Genomic DNA, 12,039 nt, shown 5'->3' with positions numbered 1-12,039 from the left:
CTGTGCCAGCTTGGGCCTGGCAGAACCACTAGCTCCAACAAGCCACGCAGCCCCAGACACCATAATGGAGATGACAATTTCCTGCTGAAACCCGGCCTGTGGCATCCCGCTGCAGGACTCTCCATCCCTCCATTGCACAGGGCAGGCTCCTGCCAGCTGTGGAGGGGCCACAGAAGGGCTGGTCAGGAAGCAGAACTGAACTCTGGGTTGCTGTTCAAACTGTGTGAGATCCTCTTCCCCAGGCTCTTAGGCAGGGCCAGCCATCATCACCAGGGCCTCAATACCTCCTCTCCAACCCACACCCTATCCTAAACCCTGCCCCGCTTCCCAAGCCCCTTCTTGGCTGAGACTGCTGGTTCCCCCTAAGTCTCCCTGGACCCCTAGTACCTACACTTCACTTCACTCTGCTCCCCTCCCTCCCCTGGCTCCCACAAACCCCACCCAGGTAAGGGCTCCTACGTGAGTCTCCAACACTTCCTAGGCCTAACTCCAGGCCTGAAAGGGCCAGCACTTGCTTTTCCTTCTGGTATCAAGGGGTCCCAGTTTGTCTCACCTCCTGCCACCTGAATCTGTACCAGCCCCCAGGGGTATCTCTTCCTAAATCCAAGAGACTTACCACAGACCTTTTGCTCTCCATCCCGGGTTTTCCTCAGTCTGAAGGCCCTACTCAGGGGCCACTGACCCCTAAATTTAAATTCCTTCTACCTCCACTTGCTCTTCTCCTCAGCCTCCTTTCCCAGTACCGTGAAGTCATTCTTACCTGTCTCTGCCCTCCCATTGGCCCTTTCCAAGTCCTGTCAACAATCCCCCAGGGATGTCTCAGGCCTGCTCTGCCTTCCTACCCTGGCCAATGCAGAGTCTCACTTTGCCTGAAACTTGGGCACTGACTCCCACCTCTGCGTAGTCCCTGGGGGTCAGCTCCCACTCTCTGCAGCCCTGGTCCCCTTGAATCCTGTCATTAAGCATAACTCAGGGCTTTCGTGGCAGGCAATATGGTGCAGTAGTCAGGACCACAACTCTGAAGAGAGGCAGGCCTGGGTGTGAATCTTGAGTCCTGTGCTCTGGACGAGTCCCTTGGTTTCCTGAATTCCCAGTTCCTTGATATCAACTTACAGAATTGTGAGATACTTCACATGAGGACTGAGCATGGTTCAGCAAGTGCTCCATACTTGTTGTCAGTTATTAGTAGCTATGACACTGGCCAAACACGTAACCATTGGCTCAGGATGCCCATCTACCCAAAACTCTGAACATGTAGCTCCTCCCTGCCCATCCTTCAGGTCCAAACACCCTCTCGGAGAGCCTCTCAGGGCGGCTCAATGGCAACCCCCACAGACTCCAATACTGTGCTGTAAACTCTTAGCCAGATCAAGTCAACCTTGCAGCTCAGTCAGTTCTCTCAACCTCACGCTCCTCCCACCCCACCCAGAGGCGCTGGAGAGCACTGCAGTACCACCTCTTGTCTCTAGATGGTGCAACTGTCCCATTCACACCCAAGACTTGAGGATGGCCAGAAAGGCAGGTGGCTCTGGCAGGCCTCCTGCTGACAGACCAAAGGACAGTGTCTGCGGCAAAGCCCATCTTCATGTTCCTAACTAACCCTAGCGACCTATGCTATACAAAAGAAACATCCAATACAGGTTAAACAGAGAAATGGATGGAAGGTCAATTGATAATCTCCTCTCCAACACCTGGCCTGCCTGGGTTTGGGTCCCAGGGTCTTGATCACCTCAGCAGCCCTCACGGACCTTCCAGCTCCACATCCTTCTCAGTCCCCCAAAGGCACCAGAACACCTGTGATCATCCTGCTTAGAACCTCTCAATGGATCCCAATTCACCTCTATGATGAAACTTCCGAGGCCAGCATGCAAGGCTGTCTCAGGGTGGCCCATACAACACACAACACACTGCCTGGATTTGTCCACACACTGACCTAGCAGTCCTTTTCTGCATCCCTAGGCCTGAGCAGGGGCCAAGACCCAGGTGGGCAGGCGCCCACTAATCATGTGAGTGGCAGAGGGAGAGACAAATCCGGGCTCTGGCCAGCCAGCCTTACCAGCCTCCTCTCCCACCACACCCCCACACAGAACTATTTGCAGCTCCCCAAACATGCCACATCCTCCCATGCTTCCTCTCTTTGCGTAGGCTACTTCCTCTGCCTGAAATGTCCTCGTAACCCTACTGCAGAGTCCTTTCTGCCTGGGAAACTCAACCATCCTTCAAGACTTAGCTCAACCTTCCTCCTGAAAGCCTCTGTTGCTCCTCACTAAGCAGCTCCTCCTCTCTGATCCCAAAATGCCCACCAGAGGGAGCAGGTCTTCTGCTGCACTGTAACTGGTGGCCTCTCCTCCCCACCACTCACTCCAGGGCTCTAGGCAGAAAGGTCCAGGATCCAGTGCACAGAAGTTCTTCAGCGATAGTACAGGCATGCATGCATAAACCTGCTCGCACAGGCTCTGCATCATGAGCAAACCTCCTCTCCCTCTCCCTTGAAAAAGGAGGAACTCTTGTCATGGGGGAGGGAAGCAGCTAATAAGGAGACAGGGCTCCTGAGATCTTGGGCACAGGGACTCCCTTCCTGCCTGAGCAACTTTTCAATTCCAGAAGTGAGAACACTTCCTGCCCCTTTCCCTGTCCAAGTGGCTAAGGGGCAGACTCGGAGGTTACTCAGCAAGCCCACCACCTGCTAAGCAGCCCCATACCAAGCGGGAGCTGGGAGACATCTGAACCAGGCACCAGCAAGGAGGAGATGGGACAGGGCCTAAGACAGGCTAGGGAGTGGCAAGGCTGGTCTCAGAGCAGGGGAAGGCTTTCCTGGGCTCCCAGGAGAGCCCAGGCCTACCTCCAGGGGAATGGCCCACTGAGATGGTCAAGGGCCCAGAAAGCAGGAGTGTCTTGATGGCTAGAAACCCCACCCACCTTGGTTCAATACAATGTCTTTATTTGGGGCTGATCTTCAAAGGGCAGGCTGGGCCTTCCAGTTCTGTCTTCTCCCTTTCTTCCCTGTATCAGTCATTTCTCTGGGTACCTATGACTAGAACAAGAGCTGGACCAGAACTAGCACCAGCAAGGAACCATACCAGGGAGACAGGGCAGTGGCCAGACCCACCACCAATTTCAGTAAGGCAGGCCCATCCAGAATCTGCCCTCAAAGCAAAAGTGCTAGGAAAGAGATACCAGAGTTATCTCCTTCAGGCTGTGAGGCCTCTTGAGTCCTAGCATTCTAAGAAGAGGACAGTCTGCTTGGAACCTACAGCTTCCAGGTACAAGCTGGCCCTACTGCCCCTTCCGGAGAGGCCTTGCAGTATCTCGCTGACCCTGCTGTGTGAGGCCATAGCGAAGAGAGGTCTCTGCCTGGCCAAGACCTCACTGAATCTGGAAACTGGACAAGATCAATAAATTCCAGGATCCAGGAAGAAAAAAATGGTGTCAGCTAGCCCATACCAAACCCAGCCTTTGGGTTCACTAGAAATGGGCCACCCGAGGTCCATAACCTGCATAATCTGACTGGGACAGCTGCACTGTCTGCCAATTCCAGACCCAGAGGGATACCTTGACTCCTCCCTGGCCAGACTACCCAGCCCACCTTTCCACAGGGGCCCACAGTTAACCTGCTGTGAGCAGAAACCTAGACTCCATCTAGCAGAAAATCATCACAGGGTACCTGGGGTAGGCGATGGCCTGGGCCTCCAGGAAGCATCAGCTCAGCTCACATTCCCATTGCCCTTGTTGAGGGCTCAATCCTGGGAAATCTTACTCCCTCACCCCACCCCTTCCCAGGCTCCATGTGACCTCAGTGCCTCCAGGGAGAGCAGGGGGCACCATCCCCACATATACTGAAGGGGAAGTACGGCACAGGCCTACGTCAGAAAACTCTTACTGGCCTCAGCCCCTGCAGACATGGTGACCGTAAACCGATTCTCAGTGGACTAGGGGGAAAAAGAAACTTCAGTGTGGTCTAGTTCACTAAAGGCAGTACCCAACCGCCACCAGTCCCCTCCCCAAACTCCTCCATGCCTGGAGGTAGCACCCCCTCCTAGGCCTTCCCCAGGTGAGTTGAACAGGCTGCCATGCCCCACCGGCCTCAGCCAAGCTCCCCACAAGGGCAGGCAAGCAGGCAGGTTACTTAAGCCCCAAACACAGCAGCGGAGGTGGTGGCAGCAGAGGGTGAGGCAGGAGGAGGAGGGCCAGGCTGGCAGACAGGACAGGCCCATGGGCACGGCAACAGCAGCCCAGCCATTAGGGCCTGTTAACAGGCCAGAACTGGTTAGGATCAAATAAGGTGCTCAGGGTCCTCTCCACCTCCTTCCCAACACCCAAGGCTCCCAGAGGAACTAGGCCCAGGAGGGGAGGCAAAAGTCACTGTCCAAGCAGGAGAAAGAGGGCAGAACTATACAAGGGCAGGACAGAACTGGATCTGTGTGTGTGTGTCTGTGCATGTGCTGAGGGAGGTGGGGGTGGAGAGGTGGGGACAGATCCCTGATTGACTCTGGAATCACACCCTTCCCTTGGCACTTAGAAGAGGAAATGATGAGACTTCCCTGGTGGTCCAGTGGTTAAGACCCAGCACTCCCAATGCAGGGGGCCAGGGTTCAATCCCTAGTCAGGGAACTAGACCCCGAATGCTGAGACTGGGAGCCTGTGTGCCACAACTAAGACCCGGTGCAGCCAAACAAACAAACAAATAAATATAAAAAAAAAAATCATTGACTTAAAAAAAAAAAAAAAAGGGGAAATGGCCACACTCCATGAATGTGGCGTCCTGGAGAGGAGAGGGACACCTATGAGCCACTGCCAGAGTCTGTCAACTTCTTGCCACCTGCTCCTTCCTTCCTTCCCCCCACCTCCACCAAGGCCCTCAGGGATGAAGAACGGAATCCCTCTTCCTGCACCACAAGAACCACTCGCCCAGATCTTACAGGCTTATCCCATGAGAACTCCAAAATATAGGGCTGGCTGGCTAACTGACATACAGACATACATATGTATCTCCAGGATATATGCTCAAGCAGCATCTCATATGAAATGGTCCACTGCAATTGCCACAATCTTGCTTTGTTGGTACCCTTCTCTGTGTCACTTCCTGAGCCCAGAGCCAGACCAGGGGAGCCTCACCAGGCCTTTCTCCTTCTGTCCAGCTGAGGCCTGGAAGGGGTGTGGCTGGGGAGCTGTCAGTCTATATCTCATGGGGGTGGGCGGCACCCAGAGCACATGGCCACCTCTCACCTGGTCACTCACTGCCCCACTCACAGAACCTGAAATAGCCTCACTTCCTCCCACACTCAGAGAAGCAGGTTCTGGCTCCTGTTGTGTTGTGCTGTGCTGGGGAGGGTGGAATGGGGATGGGACACTCCACAGCTCAGCCTACATCCTGTCCCTTCCTTCTGTGAACCATATTATGCAGGGCCCCATGCTGGACACTGCTGTAGGAGGCAGCTAGGGAGCAGAAAGCTTGGCTTCTTGGCCTTCCCCAGGACTGGATGAGGCCTGTCCTTCAGGCTTCCCTGACATCCCCTACCCCCACTGAGACGGCCTGAGGGCTGGGCCCCTTGGTCCCCACTGTGCAGCAGTGCCCAGGACAGAGTGGCACAGACAGGGTGCTCAAATATTTGCTAAGTGAAAATAAAAAAGTATGAGTAAACTCAGATAGTACCACAACTCCTGCTAACTGCTCCTTAGTCTCCTCTATAATATCAGCAGTGTGGACCCAGAGGCTTCAGATCCTTACGGACCAGATAGTCTGTGATAGCCATGAGCACCTGAAGCCTGGGGGTCCAGGGTTCCCTGAACCTTTTAGGATCTCTGCCAGGCAGGTGAGCCATCGCAGGTGCCAGGGTGTGACCCAGCTCTGAATAGGGACACAAGTTTCTTCCAGAGTGACCCAGGACCGGGATGGACAGGATCAGAGGGGCCACTTTTAGACATATATATTCATTCTCTGTGCCAACCAGATGGTCACAGCCAGGCCTAGGGTCTAAGCCTGGGTTATGAGTGCCCAGCCTAACAACCCCTCATCACACCTAATTAGCATGAGTGTTTTTTCCACCCATTTTTTGTTGTTGTTACAACAACTTCTTGAGGGCAAGGTACTGGGGTGAATGGCTCACCTGTGTCACTTAATTTAACCCTTGCCAGCCTACCTATAAGCAGTATTTTTAACATTACTCTGCAGATGAGGAAATGGAGGCTCAGAGAGGGTATGTGGTATGCCCAATACCACACAGCAGGACAGTGGTGAGACAGAATCAAAACCCAGGACTGCTAACCTTGAGTCTGTCCTCTCAGGCCACGGGCCCCCAGACTGGTATCAAAGTCGGGCTGTGCCCAGCCAACCCTGGAAACCCAAGTCCCACCACCTCAGACAGTCCACCACACCTCCAGGAGAGCTGTACAGTGGGCTGCTTGGAGGTGGCTGGGTCAGGAGGCCATAGGGAGAGTGTCCCATGCCAGGATTCTTCTATCTCACTCTTCCCTGAACCAGCCTCCAGCAATGACCCAAAGGTACCGTGCTGCCTTGGCCCTTTCCCATTCTGGAATTAGCACCTCCAACTCAAGAGGCGATGTACTGCTTCTGGAACAGGACATGCCGGTGAGGAAAGAGGCAGCTGCAAGGACCCTCATCCCTCCCACTGAGGTCTTGCAGAGGGTTCCAACTGGGTCAGATGTGGAAGGAGGGGCAGGGACCAGGGTAGGGTAGAGGAGGGAAAGGGACTTACACAAGAGACCTCTGCAAGGGTGGGGGCCCGGCATCTGGTCTAGGAGCTTCCCATAGCCCAGTGCCTGCCCCATCCCACTTGGGCCCCAGTGTTCTTGACTGTCACTTAGTGCCATCTCCGAGCCATGTGACCTCAAAACCTCAATGTCTACTCATCCCTCAACCAGGCCATATCACCCCTCACCCAGACCCAGCCCAATCTCCTCGATGGCCCCCTGCCTCGTCTCCTTCCCTCCTCCACCTGCCATCCACTTAGTTTCCTAAATCAAAGGTGGCAAATTGTGCTGTACCTTTCCTCCCAACCTACTGTACCTCCCACCACCTGGCCCAGCAAACCCTTCGACATCTTTCTCCGCCCATCACGTGTTCACTTGCCACACTTCCTCTGTCAGCCGACATCTGCAGGCCTGCACTTTGCAGTTCCCTTAGCCAGGAGGCCCTTTCCAGTAGAGCAAAATTCTACTCATGACAGAAGACCTCCTCTCTGAGCCTCCCTGGCAGACTTGAGGCAAACCCACAGCTCACTCAAAGTTCTGTGAGCATTGAACACAGTGCCTTGCTGGAGATGCATCTGTATAGGGCTGACTTGCCAACCACACAAAGCTTCCTGAGGGCAGGGCCACGTCTGTTCATCTCCAGAGTGCAGGTGTCAAGCAGAACCTGGCACAGAGAGGGAGTCAGCACACCCTTGTTTCGACTGAGTACCCCACTGAGGCCTGTTCAGCACATGGCATGGAGGCTACACGCCTTGCCCACTTGAGCTCTCCAGGCAAGAAAACCAGAGCTGGGGATTCTCAATGCCTGGTGTGCCAAGGCTCAGAGCTGGAGGCTGGAGAACCCTTGGCAGAGCTGCCAGCCCAATGCAGCTGTGGGCAGCACCACCTCATGGCATGGCAGGAGGCCATATTGGTGAGTCCTGATTCACCACAGGCTGTAAATACAGCCATATGCCTACAGGGTGCCACTCATGTCAGGTTAGTCTCTGACCCCAGCATCTTGGACATTCTGGACAGCTCACCTGGCTCCACCTGCCCCCAAAGCACTCTCCCAACCAGGCAGCTTGATGTCCAAAGAAATGCCTTATCCCTGGGCCAGGGGCCACCATCATGGCTGGAAGATTCCACCTTCTTTCAGCACGAGAGCTGAAAGAGGGAAGGCAAAGAAACATGATATGACCTCAAAGAGAGGGCAGCATCTGAAATGGCCTGGTCTTAGAGTGCTGGCTTCAAATGGGGCTGAGGGAGGGAGAGAAGAGGAGGCTACAGACCAATGCCCCCTCAGAGGCTAGGGACTCACAGTGGTGTGGCCCCCTGCACTCAGAAGTCCATGGGCAGAGACAAGCCAGGAAAATTAGATCGTGACAAGTAGAAAGTCAGCATATAGATGTCTGGAGCAGAAGTCCAGATTAAATCTGGAAGGAGCTTCAAGCTCAGAGAGGAGGTGGTGTGCATAGCCAGCTCAACGATTTTCCCACCCCTCCCCAGAAACCAGAACACCCCTTGCCCAAGAAGCCCTGCCCCATGTCTGTCCATGGGGTAGAACCCCAGCCAAGGCCCAGGAGGCTCCTTACCATGCGGGGGTTGTCATAGTAGACGGCAACGGAGCGGAGCTTGGGGGAGACACTGCAGCTCTCTGTGAAAAGCCGCCCAGTCTCACCATAAGGCCCCACGTGGAACTTGTAGGCCATGGTGACGTTGCGGACGGGGGGTGAGCCAGCACTCACTGCCACCCCGGCCAGCAGCCCTGAGTACCCAGCAAAGGCCAGCAGCGTCAGCAGCAGCAGCAGAGTCAGGCCCCCAATCAGGCCCAGGAGTAGCAGGTCCGACATGGCTCTGTGCCCCCCACGCCGCACCCCAAGGCAGCTGCAAAGGAGATAGAAGGAAGAGGTGGCTGGTAGCCTGTCTGACCAATGTGCCCACCTTCCCGCCAGCCAGTTCTGGCCCAACCTCAGCCCTGCCTTGGGTGCTCTGATGCAGGAGAGACAGGAGCCAGAGGTGTTTACACACAGAGTGACCTAGAAGGGAGTTACAAAGGATGACTGAAGCTACAAGCCTCTTTATTTCTTAATCAGAACTGTTGAGGCTCTCAGAGCAGCTCTGTCAGCTGGCAGCCTTGGTCACACCTGGGGTAGCTGAGTCATAGAGGGGCACAGGAGTGAGTCAGCCAGGGACATACTCCTGGCCCTGACCAGCCACCCCTGCTGGGCCAGACGTCAGCCAGCCTGCCTTTTCCCCACATTGCCTCTTCCTTATTCCTTACCACAACTGAGCCACACTGCCTGCCCAGACTCTCCAAGCCTCATGGGCCACTGCCAGAGGGAGGACAGGCAAGCACAGGGCCCAAACACTTATTTAAAAACAGGGAAACCGTAAGGAACAAAACGTCAGGGGGAAAAATGTGCCACAGGAAGGGACTCTTGTAGGAAGCTCTCCTTTGCTAAGCACATCTGGCCCGTGAAATACTGCTTTCCAACAAGCTCACCCATCCAGAACCAAAGGAGAGACGAGGTTAAAATAGCCTGAGCAGGCAGAACAAAGTCTAGCACTATGCTTCCCAGACTTGAGCGGAGCTACCGGTGCTAACAAGCTTCATCTCACTTTCCCAGTCCATAGATTAGAAACAGCAAGGAAGAGGAGGAGGAAAAGACTGCTAGAAGTGGAGACACAACAGGTAGCTGTGAGAGTTACCCACGGCTGGAGCATTTCATCCCATGGTGGAGGGGTGCTAGCCTGGCAGGGAGCCACACCTGGGGTCCACTTGCTGCCCTGTCCCGACCCCTTCCTTCCCTTCTCCCCAACATCTCCAGATGTTTGGAATTCAGTTTTTGTGGTTCTGATCTCCCCACCTGACCTCCTGTACTAGGTAGTTTACAGGAAGCCATCCTGGGGTAGGTACGCTGGGGCAGGGCAGGGGTGTCTTTTTTCCTCTTTGTGTATGTCATTTATCTGACAATTCTCCCTCTTCCTCAATGGCCTTTCCCTGTTTCCCGTATTTGCTATTTGCATGGTACAAGCAATAAAGACACTTGTTTCAGGGGAGAAAAAAATAAAAAGCAGAGAAGCTATCAAAGAGCAGGCCTAGCGACACAACACATAGGTTGGTGTATGAGCCATTCAAGACAGACTGCCTGGAACTCCATGAAACTTGGGGCCAGAAGACTAACCCTCTTACACAGAGGGCTTGACCTGCATCACCCAGGGGGAAAAAAAAAATCGCATCACAGAGAAGACTATTTAAAGAGGAATGGAAGCATCTGACCCATTGGAAGAACATTCTCACCCCAAGTACTAAAAATTTTAAAAGCTTTAGGAGCTTTAAATCAACACGTTGACCCTATGGAAAACAGCTGTGTGGAATAATTTGTTCCCTGTGGGTTCTGGGTATCAAAATTTTTTGCTGAAAAACTCTTTGGAGTCAATGTGCACACAGTGTTTGTCTCACAAAAAACGCAATGTAAACTTCTAAACCTTTGTCATCATGACCTTGAGGTGTCTCACACTGGTCTTCTCATTGACCCCTGTTCCTGCCCCCCAGCTAGTTTCACTCCTGTTTTCTTTGATGATAATGATGATAAATCTTCCACTTAGTACTTACTCTATGCTAGGCACTGTCTAAACGTTGAAACACAGATACTTCATTAATCCTCAAAACCAAGTGGATATGGATCAAAAAACAAGTGGTTAGAGATTAAGAGCCTTGCCCAAGGTCACAAAGGTACTAAATAGAGCCACCTGGACAAAATGCAGGCAATGGGAATCCAGGTAGTCTGATTCTAGGCCCCCACTTCCACTTTCTCTCTCCTCCCTGGGAACAAGACTTCCAGAAAAGCCCAAGCATTTAATCCACGTTGGACATCTCTGAACCCAAGGCTCTCAGCTGGAAGCTCTCAGCATCTAAGTCTCCCACTCATCTTGGGAGTGATCAGCCCTCACTGTGACCTACCCCCATCCTCTCAGCTGCACACTCCCTGTCTCCTGAAAGGAGCTTAGTTCCCACATTTCTCTTACTCTCACCTCCTAAACTGCCCAAAAGAGGGGTGAAAGGTACCTGGGGGCCGCAGAGCTGTGGTCAGGCCAGGAAGGAGGCAGGGCAATGGAAATTTCCCCTTTACTCAAGAGAAAGGGAAGGAGAAGGGCTGGGGAAGCTCACCTCTAAAGCCAGGCTCAATTTTAGCAACTCATGGCATCCAGCACGGCAGGGACCAAACGCTCCAAGTGCTCCAGGGCTGGGGGCAGAAAGAAAATAACCACTGAGCCGGGCACCCTGCCCTGACTGATCTCTTTTCAGGGAAAGTCCACAGGGGCCTCTACAAGAACTCTCTCCCCGCCACAAGGTTGCACCCTCCACCATGTCCTCAGACCCCTTAGGGAAATCAGAAGCCAAATTCCGCCTCAAAAATGTCAGCTCTTCACTAGACCCCTGCTCATATATCCCCGTTCTTGGAGAGCCCTCTTCCTGGAGGGCTCCAGCCACCGCACCTGGCCCTGACACAGCCCCTGCCGCTGACCCTGGGCAGGTTGTGACCCCTCTCGGGCCTCGGTTTCTCCTCAGGTTAGAGGCCCAGGCGGAGCGTCTGGGCGGGCTGCCCCGCGCTGGCTTCCCGAGGCTGCTCACATGCGCCGCGGCGGCTGGCCTCGCCCTTAAAGCGCCCGCTGCAGGCAAAACTTTGGCACTCGGGGGGCGCGGGAAGACGTGGAGTCTGAGGGGCCTGCGCGGAAAGGACGGGACGCTACCTCCACTCTCGGCTTCCAGCCCCTGCTCACCCTCGCCTCGCCTATTTACCCAGCCCTTTTCTTTTCAGCCACGACCTCACGGGGTCCCAGGCACCTCTGCAACTTAAAGGAAGTTAAAAGTTTGCAGCCAACGCTTCGAGGCGCGGCCTCAGGAGACGGGGGCGGAGTTAAAGTACGGTTCTAGCCTCAGTCTTCGTGCTCCCCACCCCCTCGCCCTCCCTGGCTCCCTTGCCTCCGGGCGTGCCCTGCACCCGTGACCGAGGCAGAGGGTGATCCGGGATAGTAGGCTGGTCCAAGGTCGCGTTCAGGCCCTTGGACCGGCCGGGGCGAGCTGTGGGCGAGACGAGATGCAAAGAGCGGCTGCGCCGCGGGGGGTCACGGTGGGGACGCGGGAGGCCCTGAGGTTGCGCCCGGACGGACGGAGGTCCCAGGCGCTCGGCGCGCGTGGAGCCGTCCCAACCTGAACACCTTCCCGGCCCGGCCCTCACCTCAGCTGCCGCCCGCCGCGGACGCCGATCAGCGCACGCGGCTCGGGGCTCAGCCGCGGAGCCTGCGCGCGCCCGCCGCACACGCTCGCTCCGCCCCCTCTCG

General features: G+C 55.0%; 1 protein-coding gene across 6 annotated transcripts in view; it reads right to left on the bottom strand.

Annotated features, from left to right (window-relative positions):
* The window catches only part of TEX264 (testis expressed 264, ER-phagy receptor), a 29,299-nt gene extending 17,265 nt beyond the window's left edge, over nucleotides 1–12,034 (bottom strand). Inside the window, exons 1-3 of one of the 6 annotated variants that reach the window (XM_024746466.1) lie at nucleotides 11,937–12,034; nucleotides 10,865–10,940; nucleotides 8,286–8,577 (exon numbers count right to left, since the gene is read on the bottom strand). In XM_024746466.1, coding sequence (XP_024602234.1) covers nucleotides 8,286–8,543 — 258 coding nt within the window. In that variant the 5' untranslated portion in view covers nucleotides 8,544–8,577; nucleotides 10,865–10,940; nucleotides 11,937–12,034. Of the gene's footprint in view, nucleotides 1–8,285; nucleotides 8,578–10,864; nucleotides 10,941–11,193; nucleotides 11,350–11,448; nucleotides 11,558–11,936 lie in introns of those variants that run through there. The other 5 variants (XM_024746467.1, XM_024746469.1, XM_024746468.1 and 2 more) reach the window with 5 other exon arrangements.
* Between the last annotated feature and the right edge of the window lie 5 nt (nucleotides 12,035–12,039).

The sequence above is a fragment of the Neophocaena asiaeorientalis genome, unplaced genomic scaffold, assembly GCF_003031525.2.
Source record: "Neophocaena asiaeorientalis asiaeorientalis breed wild unplaced genomic scaffold, Neophocaena_asiaeorientalis_V1.1 scaffold251, whole genome shotgun sequence".
Taxonomy (NCBI): Eukaryota; Metazoa; Chordata; class Mammalia; order Artiodactyla; family Phocoenidae; genus Neophocaena; species Neophocaena asiaeorientalis.
The sequence above is the reverse complement of the archived record's forward strand: the minus strand, read 5'-3'. Positions and strand labels throughout refer to the sequence as shown.